Here is a 19669-nt window from a genome sequence, read left to right as displayed (position 1 = left end):
GCTGCTCCACGTAAATCTATTGAGATAATCCATTTTTGAAGTGTTTCCTCCTCAATTTCGGTCAATTTATGTGAATTTGCGCGTACAGTAGCTCGTTCTGTACAGCCAGAGAGGCGGTCGCGTAGAGTTGAACGCGGTACTTCAAAAGTCCGAGCAGCGTGAGCAACAGAGCTTATTTCTTTGTTCTTAATAGCCTGGATAGCTAATAAGATCCTACCCTCTTGCTCTGTACGATTTCGGGGCGATTGGGTACGAATTGGTGGCATGGTAGGTGGTTGAATAAATTAAATGCTAATTTTCGACGCGTTTTTAGGTAGGGTGGCGGCTCGCTTGGGGTGGCGGCTCGCTTGTGAATTACGTTAATTACATAATTAGATTACATAATTCTAGAAGGCAATCCTTTCCGCCTCGCTGCTTCGTTGATTTCCAGCATCCCCTCGGTCGCGTTACGCGCAATGTAGCTCAAAGAGCGACCATGCCTTCGCAAATTGCTTGCTCTTTAGAGCTAAATCTCTCTGATATCGACATTAAACGTGAGCTCAGTCGCTCAAAAGCTTCAACAATCTATGAAATCCGGCTATTTGGGAAGCCATGTGTCATGAAGCTTGTAAGTTCAATTATTGCGTCCAAGGATGACGCTGACCTGCCAGTTCCACGATAACGGCGACCCTGGATACACGAAAAAAGGCCGAGATCTAAATCGTTTTCGCTGCGAATTGAACGCCTATCACAATCTCCGTGAATTCGGCGTGTGCGACCGAGGCTTTGTTCCCGCTTTTACGGTCACATCGATCGAGTTGATCCGTCAGCTTTCCACCCCCCGCTTAAACATTTCGCCGACGATAAACATCAACCCAGCGCGATCCTGCTCGAATATTTGCCTTGTGCTGAAAGACTAAATTGCGAAAATTATTCCGAAGATCTTTTTCGCTATGCTGTTGAGGGTATAAAACAGATCCATAACGCCTTTGTCCACCATCATGATATCTACCCGAAGAATATGCTTGTTGTATCTGGCACAAGGATTGTTTGGGTTGATTTTGATGTTGCGACAACATTCAGCAGCATGGGCCCTTGCGAGAAGGCATATTGCGATTATGAAACCGAACTCGTCGAGAGTTTTGGAAAGCTTCTGGTTTGTATAGCTTCCTTTACTTAAACATCATAACAGTAACTAACAAAAATAACCATCAGAACGACGACAAGAGACAGGGTCTTCCACCCAATACAAAGTATTACTAAATGAAAAGCCACAAACACGAACAAACCGAACTGGCACAATGTTGAAACGGGAAGCGGGTATTGCACAGACGCGACGCTGATAAGTACGACAGCCAATCATATCGTCTCTATTGTTATACCTGAATGTCGGAAATGGCCTTCGGCACTGTCCTGTCTTGCGCCAACCTCATATGCGCACCGTCGAAGGAAGGCATGAAACCCTTGGCCAGGGTTCTCTTCGTATTCTAACCAAGATTTCTTGATATAGGCTTTTAGCTCGGCAAAGAATTCCTCGATGGGGTTGAAATCCGGCGAATACGGCGGCAGGTACAGTAATTTGACCCCCGCCTCAGCACATAAGGTCTTAATCCGGTCGGAATGATGGAACGATGCGTTATCCATAACAAGCACGGATTTTGGCTCCGGCCACCTCCCACAGTGCTGGAGAAGCTGCTCGATAAACGATGCGAAGAACGTGGCATCCGTTGAACCTTTGAAAATACGAGACAGAATGATACCGTCTTGAGCATATGCAGGCAGTATCTGGAAGCGTTGGCCGCGATGAAATTTCGACACTTGGACCGGTGTCACGCCGAGTGGTGACCAGCCAGTTCGCCTATGTCCAATCCTTTTATCACATCCGGATTCATCCACAAACACAAGATGATATGACCGAAACTTAGATAGCTTATGCTGGTAGAAATCTCGTAGTTGAGGGTTCTGTTCTTTGGCTTTCTGTTGTGCTTTCTTTTTGTCCAGCCAGCCTGCGAAAGAGCACGTTTGATTGTCGATGACGATGGTAATATGTTGAACTCATCCCATAGGAAGATAGCCATCTCTTCGACATATAGGCCAGGCTTTTCGGCGAGGTGGTCACAGAGGGCGTCAAGCATGATAGGGGCGATACTTGGTTGTCGACCGACCGAGACTGGGGGAGATCTGGCACTACCGAATAACCGCAAGTTCTTGCGTATGTTAGTGATAGAGCGCTCACTACACTGCGCTACCTCTGCCATTTGCGATGTAGTGAGTCTGTTCTTGCTGTATATCATATGAATAATCATCTTACGCTGCCAGGAATCGATGTTTCTAGCCATGTTGTAAGTGGTTTGGGTGACTGCAGTTGCTAGGTTAGGAAGAGTGTGAACAAATGACATGGTGGGGTGGTTATTTTCGGATATAGAACAGTGGCTATTTTTGGACATGTAGAAGTACATGACTATACAGTTTCATACTTTCATCCTTGTGGCCATGTAAATCTGGAACAAATCTTTAAATACGGGCTTAGCCATATAAGGATTAGCGTATCATGTGATTAGGGTTTGAAACAGTACCTCTCTGTTTCCCTATATGGAAGGCAATAACGGTCGGCACTGTACATATCAGGATCGACTGTAGGACCAGAGTCGCTACTGTAGCAATTGGACTGTACAGTACGGAGGATTCGACCATGGGGATGACCACGAGAAGCCAGCGGGTGGGGCTGAACCCCCAGCTTCCAAACCCCCCAACCCGTCGCACATCTCCCACCCCCGAAGCCGCAAACCCCACAATCTCACCCGAATACCCCAACGTTGAGGACTTTTCTCTCGCCGAGGATGATTCTCATGATGAGGACGATTCTCACGTCGAGGATGATTCTCACGATGAGGAGGATTACTTTCTCGTCTCAATCACCTACGATTACTCCACCATCACAGCCCGAGCTCGTTCGTTCAAAGGAATAGTGCTTGCTGGGGCCACTCCGCTCCAACTGGCCCAGAATGGCTTCTATTACCGACCTTCAGGAGTCAGCAATGTGGCATGCTGTTTTGCCTGCCAATCGACCAAGCACTTATCCACCTTCCAATGCACCCCGTTCGAGGAAGTGCAACAGCTACACGAGGAAGACTGCATATGGCAGATAATCTCGTGCGATTTGAAACACCACCTCGGAACTCACAACAAACCCCCCTCCTCAACCACCGCATTCTCCTCCCCTAAACGGTCAACTCCTACCGCCGATTCCAGTACACAAACTACAGACGACTCCAGTACAAAAAACACCAACCTAGACTGCCGTTCCAATCCGCTACCCGCCATAATAGACCCAGAGCCTCAACAACCTCCAACAGCCCAATCTCCCCAGCCTCATCAAACGATACCGCCCATCACTTCCTCGTCCCAAAACCAACAAACAACCTATGCTTCCGTCCTCCAGCGACCTGTCACATCCATACCGCAACCGACTCCTCCAGTGCAAGAACCTTTTCTTCCCGCCAACCCCATACTCACAATTGAAGATCTTCACCTCCGTTTTCACAATAAACCGTCACCGTTCCAGCTCGAGAATAAGACAAGCCAACGCTCAATCAAACGAACTCGGAAAAAACCCGCATCTGTCTCACAATCACTGTCCAGATTCTTAGCCTCTGCTTTACCCGCGTTCTCGCGGTTCCTAACAGAGATGCAGCGGAAATCGGACGCTTGCGGTCCGTCTCACTCGTATATTTCCCGCAGCCGCGCCATGAGGGCAGCCTAATACCGCAAACGGCAGAAAGGCCACGACAGGCCTTACCAGGTGAGGCTCAAAGTTCACCGTTCAGGAAGTTTTGGAACAATCTCATTGGAACACACAATCATGTATTTACACAATAGTGGTAGCCTGTATATCGCTTAATTAGTTGGATTATAAACCATATCCCACTAGTCTGGGTACGGATTCGTATTTTAGTCTAGCTGGGAAACCAACTGGTTATGAGCCCGGATTGCACGACTTTTGAGCGCGCCGGTTCGATCCTCGCAGTTTGCGTTCTTGAGCACCCAGAGCCACCAGAAGACGGCCTATGATTGGTCGCACAGCCAGGCAGCAGAGCTTCATACGCACCCCCAGCCAAGCGTCTATGGTTTACGGGGGAGAGTTGGATTATAAACCATATCCCACTAGTCTGGGTACGGATTCGTATTTTAGTCTAGCTGGGAAATCAACTTAATTGCGAGAGGTCAGGGTAAATGATATCATCCATCCATCCATCCACTGTACATATCACATATCGAAACTGGACTACTTGTACCTTGCCCCATCCTTTATCCTTACTAATCTTCGTCCAACTAGTCCGTAATTCAGGCTATGTTTGAAATGATCGGCCTTCCTAGTCAGGGGCTTTTTCCGTGTTTCTGGAATTAAAATTTATTTTCCTGATTTATTTTCTTGGCTTATCTTCTTGGTTTATTTTCTTAGTTCACGTGTCGGCCTATGTTTCCTCAAAACTGCATTACTTGACATGATATGTACTGTAGTGTGTCCTAGATAAACGCTTGCTTCAAGACCGTTTTCATTTTGGGATAAAACTCAACACCGAAGCGTGATTACTGATGACTGAGACATTTGCGTCGATTTAGCTGCTTAAAATCCTGCCGATCGTTATAGTAATACTTGGGCAACTAATATGTTTGAAGGAAGAGCCAAATCTTTATTATTGCCTTTGAATTTGCGAAAAGAGGATAGAATTTGAGGTTATCTCTCATGGGCTCCAGGACCCGAACCGATATTATGAAACCTAAGAAGCCCCAAGCCTGTTTGCATTGAACTATCTCTTATCATCACTTGCAACATTATTTTCTTTGGGTCCGAGTGTTAATCAATGTGATATCCACAATACCGATTAGTGACCCTTCCGAGAGGATTTGCATTCGCTCATTTTCTGTGTACCTTCCTGACCACAAGCGAGTTAGTCCAGCTTGTCAGACCCTTCCAATATATTGAGTTTCTTTTGCTCTTTTTCTTTTTGGTAGTTATCGCAACCTTGGTCTTGTGTCTGTAGGATTTAATGACCTGTGCCTCTTCAATAGAGACGCTGAGTATATCTGTGGTATCAGAAAGGACATTGTGTGAGAAACACGCATCTTCCTTCAACCGAACAGCTGCGACCCGCCATTAGGCCAATAAAATAAGGACAATACATCGGACTTGAGTAGTTTTCAGCCCCGGGAGTTGGCATTCGACAACTGCGTGAAGAATACTCCCCATCAGGAATAATTTAATGTCCTGCTCTTGATCCCATAGATGGCTGCTGCTTGATTCTTCGTTGTTGATGTGAAACAATCTTCTCAGAAGGTTATTTAAGTCTGAGACAGTTTGAACGAAATCTTGTGCAACTTCAGTCACTACCGGAAAGATATATGCCGAGGGAAGCTTCCGTTATGTACGCTCTCCGTAGTTTTCAATACAGTATGTCTAAGATTTTATCAATGCCCTTTACAACATTTTGTCAATGTATTTTTTATAAAAGGTGTCAGATGGAAGATAATTACCTTTGTTGTTTTGTCCCCTCATTGTTCCTTGGTCTATGAAGATCTGTCAATATTGTATAGGTCAAACTTTCGTGGATATTGAGTTTCGGTATGGTATTCCACCTGTGTATGCAGATTCAAATCAAGATTTTTAGACATTAGGTCATAGGTCGTGGGTTCTGATCGTCGATTTAATTCTATAGCATTAGAAATCTCAGCGAGAGTTCTTAGACAAAATTAATCACAAGTACAAATTTAAAAAAAAGAATTATTACTGTGGAACTACAACGTGAACAGCTAGTCTAGAAAGGGGCACCGCCGAAGATTGCCCAAAAAGAAAAAAAAAAGAAATTCAAATCAAATCAAAAAAGTCCTTGGCCCCCTTCCGCTTACCCTACACGATCGAAAGCATCACGTCGTGGATACTTCGAGAGTCAGTTCTTGTGTCAATTGAACTACACTATCTCTTTCATTCAATATCCTCTCGTATTCTTCAATATTCGGGTATATTTTACAAGTCAGGTACGACGTGATATTACACTCAATGTACTGTAACAGTATAGGAACATTACTGCATTTTCGGAGAATACCTTGATCCGCCAGATCCAACTATGGCGGCAAGCTCCCCGGAACTATCATTCTCCGAGCTAAAAATAATTGTTTGCTGGTTTCCCCGTTCAGGGCCATTTCCCATTGACACTTAGACACCAAATCCATCCATGCGTGTTACAGACCCAGCAACCTTGGCTCTGTTTAGACTAATTGACTCCGGGGGATCTGCACTGCGTTTAGTGGCACTGAGAGTTGTACCCCGTCTATCACGTGACTGTACGTGGCTTTACACGTGAGGTAAAAAGTACTATGCAGATAGGCGTAGTCGTGTAAGGGTATTTAACACGACTCAACCAGAACAAAACCATTCTCGCCGCCAAGTCCTCTGCTTGGACAAAACTTGAATTACCCTGGTAGATAGACATCAGGACATCTGCTAGAGTTCTAGTCCCCAGCACCGCGTAAAGGTGTCTGCCCGTCGCTGGGGACCCTGTCCTGTAAGAAACTTAGTCCAGTTCTAGTGGTAATGGCACGTGATGATCGGTCTCAGAGTCCCACCCACCTTCAATTTTCAGCTGAATGAATTCCACCTTCTCCCAACAAACACCCCCCACCTTAGAGCCCATGACCAACATACTCAACAAACAACAACCACTACTGGCACTAAGCAACTAGCGGGCGGGAAATACGTTTGTCCTCCAGCCATATCCTACTTTACACTGAAACGGCTTTTCTGACAAATCTCCTTATTTTTTTTCGATTTATTAAACGAGCGATATAATATGAATTTCATGGATTTGCCCCTTGAATTATTACTAGCATTGCTGGAGCTCTTAGCATAGAAGGATGTCAACTCCTTATGCCAAGCAAACCGGCTACTTTATAATGCTCTCAATCAGGACTTATATCGGAATAATGCTCGCTGTTTCGGATCCTCAGCATTGATATGGGCTGCTCGGAATGGAAATTCGGCTACAGTCGAAAGGTTTTTCAAGACAGTGGGAAGAAAGGAACCGAACGATTTTGACGATGCATTCGACGATGCATTCTTCCAGGCCTTACAACATGGACATGAAGGCGTGGTTGAGATTCTACTCGAAAATAGCGACATCGATGTGAATGCGAGATTAGATACAGGTGAAACGCCAATATTTACCGCCGCAGCGTTTGGGCATACGGCACTAGTGAAGATGCTCCTCAACATTGAAAAGGTGGACATCGAGGCGAACCACTTTCTACATGGAACACCGCTGTGTGTGGCTGGGTACGTTGAAGTAGTGAAGCTTCTGCTCGCCACTGGGCGTGTCAATACAGAGGCAACGAACATTTCTGGGGAGACGCCGCTTTACTCTGCCGCAGAAAATGGTAAAGAAGAGATGGTAGAATTATTCCTTGAGAGGGGCTTGGATTTGGGAGCAGAATATTGCGAAGGCGAGACACTTGGCCAGGCTCTGGTAGACATTGCAAGAAAGAGAGGGCATGAAGGGGTCATGAAGCTCGTACAGGGCGCGTGAATTACTGTAAGCAAACAAAGCTTAATTAGCGGGTATTCCTACGCTACCTCTTAGAAAAGCCGTTTTTGCAACGCGGAATACAAAATCTTTGAGTGCTTTCCCTCCGGGTCCGTAAGATAACGCTGTTCCACGGCTTTCTCTTCCCTCGATGCCAGGTGTTGCTGGGACGTTAGTGAATCCCGATTTGGCAGACCAAGTAATAGAGTCAGAAGAGCCGATAATTCTAGACAGAACTAATATTGCTAGGTCTGTAACAAGCATGGATGAATTTGATGTCACAGTGTGAAACACTGCGAGCATAGTTATTTTTGGCTCGGAATGTGATATTTTCCGGGCCGAGAACTTGTCGCCATATCTGAATTTGACGGATCAAGGTAACATGTTTGTAGTAGAGAACAGATTGCAAAGCGAACATTTCATGAGTTTGACTGACTAACTACACAAGATGGTGAAGATTTTTCGGTCGTGATGGGAAGTACCTCTGAAAGAATTCGCGCGGTTACTCCGCTCGTGACGGTATACATACGTTATACGTTACAGTTTGAATTCACTGCCGACATGACAGAACGCAAGACTCAAAAGCCATGTGGAACAGCTGCCTAGTTTCGGGTCAAAATTGCCATAGCCTATTAGATATATCCAATAATAAGTGGTTATTTCAAGCCTGTGGTTTTTTTGCACCGAGGATAGGAAGTTCAGTGCTTAGCTTGATCGCTGGCCTGGTGCTGGCTTGGATGGCTATTTGCAACGTCTTTAATCCATTCTAGAAACCCAGAACCGCTCACTATGCGACAGGCTTAATTACTGGGCAAGTCCGATCCCTGTAGACTTCTATTTTCTTTCTCGGCCTGACTGGACTCCTTTCTTCCTTCTAAAACCAGAGATCTTTGCACCACCCTTATAACTCTCCGATCGATCTCAGGCTGTACGTTGACAATAAGCTTCTCTGTCGACTTTGACCACATACCTGTACATCATATAAACCTCAATCCATACATCTCAGTTCAGTGGTTATGCATCTTTTAAGGCTTCCCCCGGAGCTAGTCTTGATGGTCGCCGAAGCACTGGGCACGTTGAATCACATCAATTCTCTGTGTTGCACTAACAAAAAACTCTATACAATACTTGTTCCGTTCATCTATAGAACCGACCTGTCTGCGTTGCGCTGGGCCTGTAGAACGGGTATCAAGAATACAGCTCTACTGGCAATAGAGGCAGGGGCTGATGTGGAATTGAAGGACCCCCGTAGTCGAGACCCATTGTCCTGGGCCGCGGCAAATGGCCATCAGGCAATCGTGGAATTGTTACTTGATAGGGGAGCCAAGGTGGACTCACTAGACTGTAGAAGGCGAACGCCCTTATATTGGGCCGCAGCAAACGGCCATACGGCAATAGTACTGTTTTTACTTCAGATGGAGGCGAAAGCCGACTCGAGGGACTCCAGTGGTCGAACACCGTTGTCTTGGGCCGCAGCAAACGGTCATCAAGAAGCCGCGGAGCTATTACTGGAGCGAGGAGCGAAAGCCGACTTGGCGGACTCTAGAGGCCGAACAGCATTATACTGGGCCGCGGCAAAAGGCCATCAGGCAGTCGTGGAGTTGTTACTTACCGAGGGAGTCGAGGTGGACTTAAGAGACTCGAGAGGTCGAACACCGTTATATTGGGCCGCAGCAAACGGCCGTGAGGCAGTGGTGAAGCTCCTCCTGGACAAGGGAGTCGATGTGGACTTGTCGGACGACAGAAATAGAACCGCATTTTATGGGGCCGCGTCAAACGGTTATGAGAAAATCGTGCCTCTGTTACTTGAGAGGACCGCGAAAGCGGACTTGAAGGACTCCAGTGGCCGAACGCCGTTGTCTCGGGCCGCGGCAAATGGCCACAAAGAAGTCGTGGAGCTGTTACTTAACAGGGGAGTAGAGATGGACTCCATGGACTCTCATGGCCGCACTCCACTGTTTTTCGCCTCTATACGTGGCCACAAGGCAGTGGTGCATCTATTACTCGAGAACAGCGCGAAAGCGGACTCAATGGACTATGATGGTCGAACGCCGCTATCTTGGGCCGCAGCAAACGGTCACACAGAAGTCGCGGAGCTGTTACTCAACAAGACGGAGAAAGTGGACTCTATGGACTTCGATATTCAAACCTCGATGTATTGGGCTATAGCGACTGATAACATGGTAGTAGTCAAGCTCTTACTGGAGAAGGGGTTCGAGGCAGATGCAAAGGATTCCAATGGCCACTCGCCATTATTTTGGTCCGCAGAGTTCGGTCATCCGGAAATTATGGAGTTACTCCTTGGGAAGGGAGTAGAGGCCGACGCGACGGACGCGGACGGTCGAACGCCGTTGTCTTCGGCTGCTGCGAACGGTCGCAAAGTAGCGTGACGATTCCCATGGCGGACACATCAGTAACAGTTTTTGACATCATTTCCAGCTAACACAAAAGCAGAGCTTTCAACTCCCCCAATCCGCCGAGCTTCCATCACCACAAGACCATAGTAAAAGCGATAAATTACAACTTTATATCTCAATGACTGCAGCGACTTATAATCCCCTTCTAGGTGTATGTTCTTCATAGCGAGTCTAGCCTTTCTTGAAAGTCTCGAAAGATTTTAGATTGGAGTGAATAGATTATACATCCTTGAAGCTAAGTTACGGTGTATTTTTTTTGGTAAATATGGTTAAATCAGAACCAAATCGACCTAGACCCTTAAAATGGGCTTCTTAAACCTAGTAACGTTAGCAGTGGGTCGCCCACGCACGACAGACTTATGCCTGCTTCTGCGCTGTCAGGCGAGGCAGTTTGCTCTAAAATTAGGTATGTTAGATATAGTACGAGACAATTACACATTATTTGTCACGGGTTGTTGCGTGTAGTTCCGCTATACATAGGTCACGAGTTCTGATCCTCGACTCAATACTAGGGCATTGGAAGTCTCCGTGAGAAGACTTAAACAAAAGTACAAATAAAAAATTAAAATTAAAATGAATTTTTACTGTGGAACTACAACGTGAACAGCTAGTCTAAAAAGGGACACGGCCGAAAATTGCCAAAAATCAAATCAAAGCAAAGTCCTTGACCCCTTTCGCTTATGTAAGTTGATAGAGGTCGCAATTACCTTACGAATACTGCCTGAAACCGGTAACGTATTTCACATGCGAGTGGCGCAGTCCGAAACACGTAGTAAATGCGATAAATTACAACTTATATTTCCACAACCACATTATTATTTGATTTCATTGTCAGTGGATAGCTATCGATAAGACTTTTTAACAGTATATATCAATTTCAAGAAAATCGAAGAGCTACATTATTATGGTATTGAAAATTACGTTATTCGAAGCAAGAAATATATATATCGCAATCATAAAGTCATAAATATTTTCTAAACCCCCCTAGAGAAGCTAGATATCACCTAAAAAACATTCAGCCATTAGGAAGACTCCATATAGACTACCGTTGTTGAGATATCAAGTTGTAATTTGTCGCATTTACTACGTGTTTCGGACTGCGCCGCTCGCTTGTGTGCGCCGCTAAAACCGGCAGAAAGTTACGTAATTAGGTGTGGGTCTAAAAGGGGGTGTTAAAATATATGAGCAGTCACTGTACATCTCCCGGATACAGTACAAATCGTGACATATCGTCCCCACCGCGACCGCCCTGCGAAGAACGCCAGGCGAGATCGACTCTTGCTTGACCGACCCGGGACCCTCGCCAGGCGGTCGCAAGCCTTTGTCGACAGATTTATATAGTGAATGGTCCCTCAAACAGACCTTTAGCGATGTGGTCAAGAAACTATTACCTTGCTTTTTTACCCCTGTTAGGTGGGTTGATGTGTTGATTCTATGGGCTTTACATAGTGTAAACGCATGGGCTCCACCGGGTTTATTAGATGTATTCGTCATCTTGCTCATGTCAGGCTGGATTTCAATGAAATTGCGCCCTCTCTAAGTCGTTTGTGCACGTTCCGTGTCAGTGAGCTCGTGATAACCACGATTTCATTTTAAGGCCGAAAATAGAATGGACATAAATTCCTTTTATCACGCGGCTTAGGGCCAAATTCGATGTTCTTGTCAACAGCAGTGATAAAAGAACAGGGATTGGATATCAGCGTATTGGCTATTAGATCTAGATAGTCTTGACTAGGGTGAGGCCTGATTTTCGGTGTGGGAAAATGAGCTAAAATTCAACGATATGAGATATTGAGTTATTCAAGTATTGCATTTGGTATTTCGTTTGTGTCGTTATGGCCATGCTATCACCTTGATCGAAATCTACTTATTATCAACTCGCAGGGATATCGCCGTACGCGAGATGGCAACTTCGGATACATCACACGCATTAACCACACCACCACTGAGTTTAGTCTCCGTGACAAGGGGCTCGGCTCCAGTCCATATTTCTCGCTAATTTTCGGCGGTAACTGCATTGCTGCGAATGCTTGTAGAAACGGCTTTCCAACCACGAATATACCTTTTTTTGGCCATCGAACATATCTATGGAGCTGCAAGATGTCACATTGGAGATCTATAGACACTTCAGAGATACCCAGAGACTCGCATTGGTCGTGCCAGTAATTATCAAATTCAGAACGACTCGTCGGCCACCTCGTATCACCCATGTTTAGAGACGACCCTAAGATGGCGAACCGTCGTAACACATATTCTGCCATTTCGGGATGTAATTTTCCAAATACTTGCTCGTAAACCCCTATCATACCCCAGTATATTGTCGCATTCAACCACAACTGCAATTCTGGATCTGACGCGTCGTAAGAAACACCATCCTCACTCGCCACCACTTTGTCATGCTTTCTTAAAACCAGTTCGCGCAGCCTTTAAATTTCGTCACCCTTCCCCAATAATAAAAGATAGACATACGTCAGCGACTTTATCCCGCGACCCTTCAAGTTGTGCTTGAAATTACTATGCTGCGATACACCTAGCCCAACCTTCGGGTGCGCAATCTGCATCAAAAGAGCCACAACCCCTCCAAGAAGACAGACACTCTCACTGACAATGGCATGGAAATTTTTTTCAGTTGGCTCCATTGACTACTTCGTAAATAAAACTGGCAAGGAGCTGATCAAAGTGAGGTCGCTCGCTCTTTATAACGTGATTCGCAGTGACTGATTATTGGATCATTATAATCTATATGTATATGGCCAGAAAATGCGCCCGCCCCGGAAGAAAATATAGAGTTTTTAACTAGCTGAGGTCTGCCCTATTTTTCCAATATCTAATGGCTTTTTCTATAAAAAACTCGCATTATCAGTATATCCAAGTTTAGAGCAAGCAAGCTGCCAGTTTGGATCCAGCCATATGATCACAGGACTGAGGGCCCGGCCATCAGCTGCGATACATTTGATATCACTAACTACCTCATGCTTTACTCGTGCTCCCCTTACCATCCTTTACCCACAAGGATCTCTAAGGAACTAGGATGAATTCCGTCTTCTGTGGAATTCGTTGATCGAATCTCGCTGTATCTTTATTTGGCATCTGGAATTAAATGTGTCGATCTTCTCCACAAAGACAACCGACTTCGAGGCCTATTGTCGCTCTAAGAATTCTGCTGTCACATCAGGCTTGGGTCTTGGCGAGCCTTTGCGAGTTGGCTGACTTTTTTCTCCCGTAATATCTGATTGAATTCTTGCCACCGAAATGATTTACTAGTAGGTAAGTAACAAGAGCCTAAATTACTATTCATATAGTAACACAAAAATTGGCCTTAGTTTGGTGGTTTTGAATTGCTTCACAATAGCATATTTGGGAATGCCAAGCCTCCGTAGTCACAATCTATTACTAAGTGACAAATTTATAGCAAGCCAAAGAAAGAAAAGAAGAAAGCACAAGGATTCTACTAAGAAAGATGACTCGCTTGTCAATGACATGAGCACCGTGGCAAAGCAAGAGTTGGAATATCGCGCGACGTGGTAATGCTAAAGTCAGCGCTGATCGTTTCCGGGAGTCGAGTAGGTTTGGTTCGGCTCCATGGTCAAGGAGAAGCTTGACTATAATTAGATGCCCCCCCTGAATTGCCCAAAACATAGGCCCCCAGTCTGCTGCAAGTCCCGACGGAGGGTTTGGGTCCGCTTTATGTCTCAGTAATAATTCAACGACTCCGAAATGGCCATTGGCAGCTGCCCTGCATATTGGCGTTAGCTCTTTCTGTGGCCATGAGAATTGGGTTCCACCCCTCCATATTGCATCCACTGGACAACCTCGTTTCAAGATTTGTTGCACAGGCGCTTCCCATCCACAAGCAGCAGTTATAGACAGAAGCAAAGCAAGGCTATGTTTATCCGCGGATTCGATCCACGAATCCAGCTGTAAGGCATTTCGAAGAAATGCAGCCACTTGGTAATGCCTTCCACATGCAGCCCATAGCAATGGAAGTAGCCGAGATTCAGTCTCCGTCCCGACAACAACCCATGCCCCATGCTGTCGGAGCAGCTTTATAGGTTCGAGGTGTCCATATTTGGCCGCCCAGCAGAACAACGACTCACCCGAACGAGTCGGTGTATTAGGATCTGCTCCCGCTGAAAGCAAAAGTTTCACGATTTTGAGGTGTCTTTGTTGTGCAGCAGTCGACAAGGCTGTCTGACCGCTCTTGGGATCCACACATGATAGAACCTTCCGCGAGTCACGTACACTCAAAAACTTCTTGACAGTTTCGATACGACCACAACGTGCTGCCCAGTGTAGAGCACTACTTTCAGAATAACGAATGTTATGCTGATAAAGTGTGCGGTTAAGTATTTGCAAGTCGCTGCACACTCGCAATAAAGAAATTATGTCACAATCTTGGTCAAAAAAATCGGCAATATAGAACAAGATTTCGTTGGGCAGACCTAGGAAGTGCATTGACGATATCCACGGAGATTTGAGTGTGGCTCATAGTAGTAGTAGAGCAGCTTGATATTATTTAAGGTCTGAGATAGCCGTAAGGTATCAAAGAGGTTCAGAACTGGGAGAATATTCCCAAGAGGATTGGGGAAAATTTTAAACAAAGATCGGAAGGAAAGAACTTCCGTCTTTCTATTACTGTGCCATTGTCATTGACTAGTCTCAAATGATCGGCAACCCGCTAGAGTATATGCTCCAGACAGGTATTTTTGCGACTTCCCTCATTAGCATACCACGCGATATAACAGGATGAAATACAACGAACGGTGGCCGATATTGAATTGCTAACTAGGTGGATTGCTGCTGTCCGTCTTAATGCGACCGATTTCTAGATGTAATGTTGTGGTATCTTTTGAACTTTTAGTCTTTATTTCTTATTTTATTTCTCACGTACCACTTTCCCTATTCAATTTCCGCTGTGGCGGGCTTCAAAAAGCAATCAAAGCTATTAATATTTATTGGAGAGCGGTGTAAATCAAATTACTCGTGTAGGGAAGTTGTTTGTTCGCGGTAAGGAACCGATGCTAGTGGTAATCTACAACTATACAAAGGACGACCACTTCCCTAGAAGTGCAACAGGTAAGAATTGGAAAGGAGCAGGGGCATCTATACTGTTATTGTTATATGTATCTCTTACATTCTTCGGCATGTTCCACGTCTGATATTTTCCATGTTTGCCTATTTCTGGGAATTGCTGGTTTCCTTGGACCGCTAATATGGTTATAAAACATAACATCGTAGTTTCATTAAAGTAAGCCGGACTATTAACACTCATACAGAAACATCGATATCCTGGGGTTATCCCTAAGAGAAAAAGTGGTCTTGGCGTATGGACTAGGAAATTAGTTGAAGATGCAATTCCGGGACATACCTGCGCTGAGAAGAGATTTACTTGCATCATTATAAAGATAAACTTCTAACTTTATTTTGTTTGTACAAAGCACGAATTCAAGGAGTCCATAAGTTCATCATGATGAGACAGAGTGGACTTCCATCATTTGATGTAAATAGACATAGCAAGGAAGGCGCAAGAGCGCAACAAGATACGTGTAACTGATCCCCACTAAGTAGTGGTGGAACCCGTGACAATAGCGTATTAAGGGCCTGAGGTATCGCAAATGCCTTAGCATGCATGCAGTCTTTTCTTAGAGATACCATAATCCTTCCACTTCCAATATAACTACAGCTTTTCCACCAGATTCTTCATTTATGATATAGCTTCAATACTAGTAAGATAGCCACCTACAGAGACTGCTCTCTACGCTTGAGCAGGGCATGGAAGTGGTTGGTTTTGCTCTCTCATTGATATCGGCTCCTCTGCTATGCCAGACTGCCATTGTGCTATGCTGGTATGGATAGGATCAAGTCTGAGATACAGACTGAATTCCTCAAGCAAGGGTAAAAACGTATGCGTTGCGACCGAAAAATAATTATAGTTATCCATATCACCCTTGGTTCTCCCAAGTGGATATGTCTAGGAAGCTCTCCTCTTCCGACCCGAAAGCCCCATGAGCACCGTATTGAGAGAATACTTAATGACTTGATCATGAGTGACTGACCGTCGTTAGAGTAAGCAGCCTCACCGGGTTGAGCAACCTCATAAATAGCGGCTGTTATGGTGCTTTTTAGTCTGTTGAAAATTTGTTCTGTTATGGAAAGTCTCGGGCGCCAGAACCACCAACTAGCAGGATCAGGGCCCAGTCAGGGCTGCTTACCTGTAATGTGTAAGTGAATTTATAGACGGAGGAGAACATAACGTGATATAATGCAGGATGTAGATTCCTAGGTTACAGTAGAGTGCCAACATGTAAGCTTTCACTGTAGCACAGGTCATGCGAATCACGTAGGTAGAATAATGTCCCCCTCTATCTACTTATAGACTTGGAGACTATACTTCCAGAAAAGTCTTACTGCTTGCACGAATACACCATGAAAGAGAGATACGACGCACTCAAGGATAGGATAGAGCTGTTCATAATCCAAATATCCAACGCAGCACCCATTAATTAGGTCAGAAAGATATTCGCAGCGATGTAAAGCCCTTTGTATATAATATACACTTTGATAGCATCATAGGGACAGTACCAGAAAAGTAGAGAAAGTAAAGCGAGATCCTTGTATATATTTGAAATATTTTCCCAACGCGTCAACTGTGGCCTACCTGTCAACTGCGGCCTAGCCGTCCATATCGCTGCTAACTTTAGAAAATCCCGCGCGCGACTTTCAACCTCGGTAATATACCTACAATCTTCGTGATTTGTATACCGCGCTCTATAGTTATCCGAGATCGCCTTTAACTCGTGTTCCATTTCGGCCCTGTCCGAGTATCCGTTTTCCAGCTTTTGAAGGTAGCACTCGAGGTAGCATTTTATTTCATGCACAATTTCCGAGATTTTCTGCTGGAGCTCGTCGTTGATGGGATCGTAGCGCACTAGGAACCGTAAGGAGAGGATCACCAACTCTCTGAATCTTTTATACTCTCCCTCCTTTTTTCCAATGTCTAGCTCTAGACCGATATTGGCACAGTATTCCATCAAAACAAGGGCACCACGCGGATTACACACGCTGATCGCTCTCCAGAAGACTTTATGAAAAGCCAGACATTCCTTTGTGTAGCAGGGAAGCAGGATCTGCAATGCCTCCGGATTTCCGGCCTGATGTATCAAGGGCGACTCCCCATCTTCATCCCGGAAATATAAAGATGATTCGTTGCTTGAAAGTATCCTTACTACCTGAGGATCTGTGGCACACATTAGAGCGGTGAAGCCGTCATCGTCTGTTTTGTTGACAATTGCACCACCGTCCATCAGAATCTGCACCACCATGGGATCAGGATTAAGACTGCATGCGTAGTCGAAAAAAGTGGTCACACCGTGGCGATTCTTAAAATTTACATCAGCACCTTTCTCTAGCAATAATCTAATAAGGGCAATGTGCCCGGTTACCGAGGCATAGGCAAGGGGAGTAATATCCCAAGACTGCCGATCTGAAGATTTGTTACAAACTAAGGATGGAGGCCAGCAAATCGGTTCATCTGGGTCGACACCATTTTCAATCAGGATCTTCACAACATCCGTCTGACCGCTAGAAAGTGCATAGCTAAGTGCATTGCGACAATCGACCTTGGGGTTTTGCTTAATAAGGCCCTCCACAATTTTTGTCTGCCCGTTTTCTGCGGCGAAACAGATAATAGTTTGAATATTATCATTCCAGGCATCGTCGGCGGTGTGTTCCCTTAGCCATCTGATTGCCACCTCATGGTCTGATCCAATCTGCCATCCTTCTGGTACAGGAATATTGCGCCTTGCGTATTCTACTTCCTTCTCATTCCTTAGATCTGCGAGGAAAAGAACAACGGCAATGTCGTCTGGTTTAGAAAACAGTTCAAGCGTTTTCAATAGCTCTAATGCTTCGGTTCCGTGGTCTTTGGCTAGAAAGGCAAGGTTATAGTTAGTAAGGTTCCAACCGGAAGTTTGTTCAGCAAGCTTCTGTGCGGTTTCCTTGTCGTCCATTCCTATAGCAGTATGCAGAGCTGTCCGATAGATGAATCGAGCCAAGCTACCCATTTGTCCTTTTCGCATAGCCTTACAAGTTTGAAGGACTTGATCAGGGCATTCCAGTTGGCGCATGGTCTCAATCAGTGTTGGTTTCGCGAACAGATCTGTTGGAAACTCCTCAGTGATATAGTGCTGGACTGGAGGGGACTTTGAAGACATTATGGGTCAATATCTAAGATCTTGACAATGTACGTAACTACTACGGTCAAGTAGCATTTTATAGTGTGTAAATGAAGTATATTTGCTACGTATGTTGATCCTAAAATAGATCTTACTACTTCAGTAATACCCCATATTGCGTAGTCATTCCTATCCAACTAGATGTAGAATCCTTCCACCGGTTTTAGCTCCAGAACCACTAAAATATATAGGATCGTAACTACTCCTCCCTTGGCCGTCATTGATCCCTAAACGGATCCTCTTTCAATAACACGGGATCAAGGACTAGACAATACAGATCATTCGACCAGTAGTTAGTCCTTTTGCTCAACCTTCTTCGAACCACTATTGAGGTCTCGAATAGGTTCTAATGTCAGAATTGCTAAAAGGGTCAAAATCTTACTAAGGCGCACGTCATGATGTGACTAATATTTGGTCTAAACGAACAGCTGTTATGGGTCTTACGTCGTACAGTACCATAATTAATTCCTGCGCCTCCTTGCTGTCTCCGGGTGAGCTAATTAGGAACTTTTCCAGGATAATAGTGGATGCGAGCGAGTTTCGAATGATAGTAGCAAACATTGTCTCTTTTCGGCGCGCGTACAAAGTGATCGAAATCAGATTCACTATTTATAGAGGTTCCTTTTCGAACCCTCTTTCGAAACACGCTATAGCTAGTACTGTTACTCTTCTCCCTGTCTTTGCAGTAATCAACTACGGCCGTAATGACATACGCTTTTGTATGAGCTCATACAGTGGGTCCAAATTCCGACTTTCTTTTTGCTTCAGGGAACGTGCCTCTCGGGAATCCCGCCGTTACCGCTCAAGAAAGTTCAGAAAACAAATAAATTGATTTTAATCATCTAGGATGAGCTGGTCTAGAAAATCATAACAATATTTGGATTCTAGTATTGGTTGTGTCATGAACAGACAAATGTTGGCTGTGACCCAGAGAGGCACGTGACATGTGGCTTCAATTTAGAGACACTCCGGAAACAGCCCGAAAAGTTGCGGTGAAAATATTCAGTGGACGTACTGTAACGTACCATATATTTACATTTTTAAGTATTTGCACACCCGCTTCTATGATTTATTACAACGGACTCATGAAATCGATTGCGATATACACGAGGCCAGTACCAATCCGAGAAACCATTTTCACTCTCTCGTCCGTTGCAAGTGCTGCGGCATCCCTGACTTGAATATCAATTTTTTGCGATCTTATAAGACAGCCTGAGTCTTAGACCAGCTAGATAGGATTTCCGTTTGGCTCTTCGTTGCTAGTTCTGCCTTGATCATGGATTTGATTGTTTCAACTCCAACGGAGATTTTTGATAGCATGTTTCGAGTATCGCCTTTACGGAATCTGGATCACTCTCACACACCACGCCCCTTAAAGGCGATGACCCATCTATGGCAACAAACAGAGAGTTGGCCACTTTTCTAGCAGGAGCTCAATCGCCCGCTTGCGTCTAGGTAATCT

At 45.0% G+C, this 19669-nt stretch overlaps 3 protein-coding genes across 3 annotated transcripts; 2 read left to right on the top strand and 1 right to left on the bottom strand.

Moving 5' to 3' along the window:
• Positions 1-1000: 1000 nt before the first annotated feature.
• Positions 1001-1242, top strand: N7446_010658 (uncharacterized protein; the record flags this gene model as incomplete). The annotated part of the gene is made up of 2 exons (XM_058519401.1): positions 1001-1135; positions 1195-1242. 2 exons carry the CDS (start codon positions 1001-1003, stop codon positions 1240-1242), a joined length of 183 nt encoding a protein of 60 aa, XP_058368239.1.
• A 5339-nt stretch (positions 1243-6581) lies between these two features.
• Positions 6582-9946, top strand: N7446_010657 (uncharacterized protein; the record flags this gene model as incomplete). Its single annotated transcript, XM_058519400.1, has 3 exons — positions 6582-6734; positions 6888-7555; positions 8587-9946. 3 exons carry the CDS (start codon positions 6582-6584, stop codon positions 9944-9946), a joined length of 2181 nt encoding a protein of 726 aa, XP_058368238.1.
• Positions 9947-16645: 6699 nt separating this feature from the next.
• On the bottom strand, positions 16646-18186 carry N7446_010656 (ankyrin repeat domain-containing protein; the record flags this gene model as incomplete). Its single annotated transcript, XM_058519399.1, has 2 exons — positions 16646-16668; positions 16716-18186. 2 exons carry the CDS (start codon positions 18184-18186, stop codon positions 16646-16648), a joined length of 1494 nt encoding a protein of 497 aa, XP_058368237.1.
• Between the last annotated feature and the right edge of the window lie 1483 nt (positions 18187-19669).

Source organism: Penicillium canescens, assembly GCF_028828765.1.
Source record: "Penicillium canescens strain IBT 15451 chromosome Unknown utg000007l_segment0_segment0, whole genome shotgun sequence".
In the NCBI taxonomy this organism is placed as follows: domain Eukaryota; kingdom Fungi; phylum Ascomycota; class Eurotiomycetes; order Eurotiales; family Aspergillaceae; genus Penicillium; species Penicillium canescens.
Note: the sequence above shows the minus strand (reverse complement) of the source record. Positions and strands in the feature narration are given on the sequence as shown.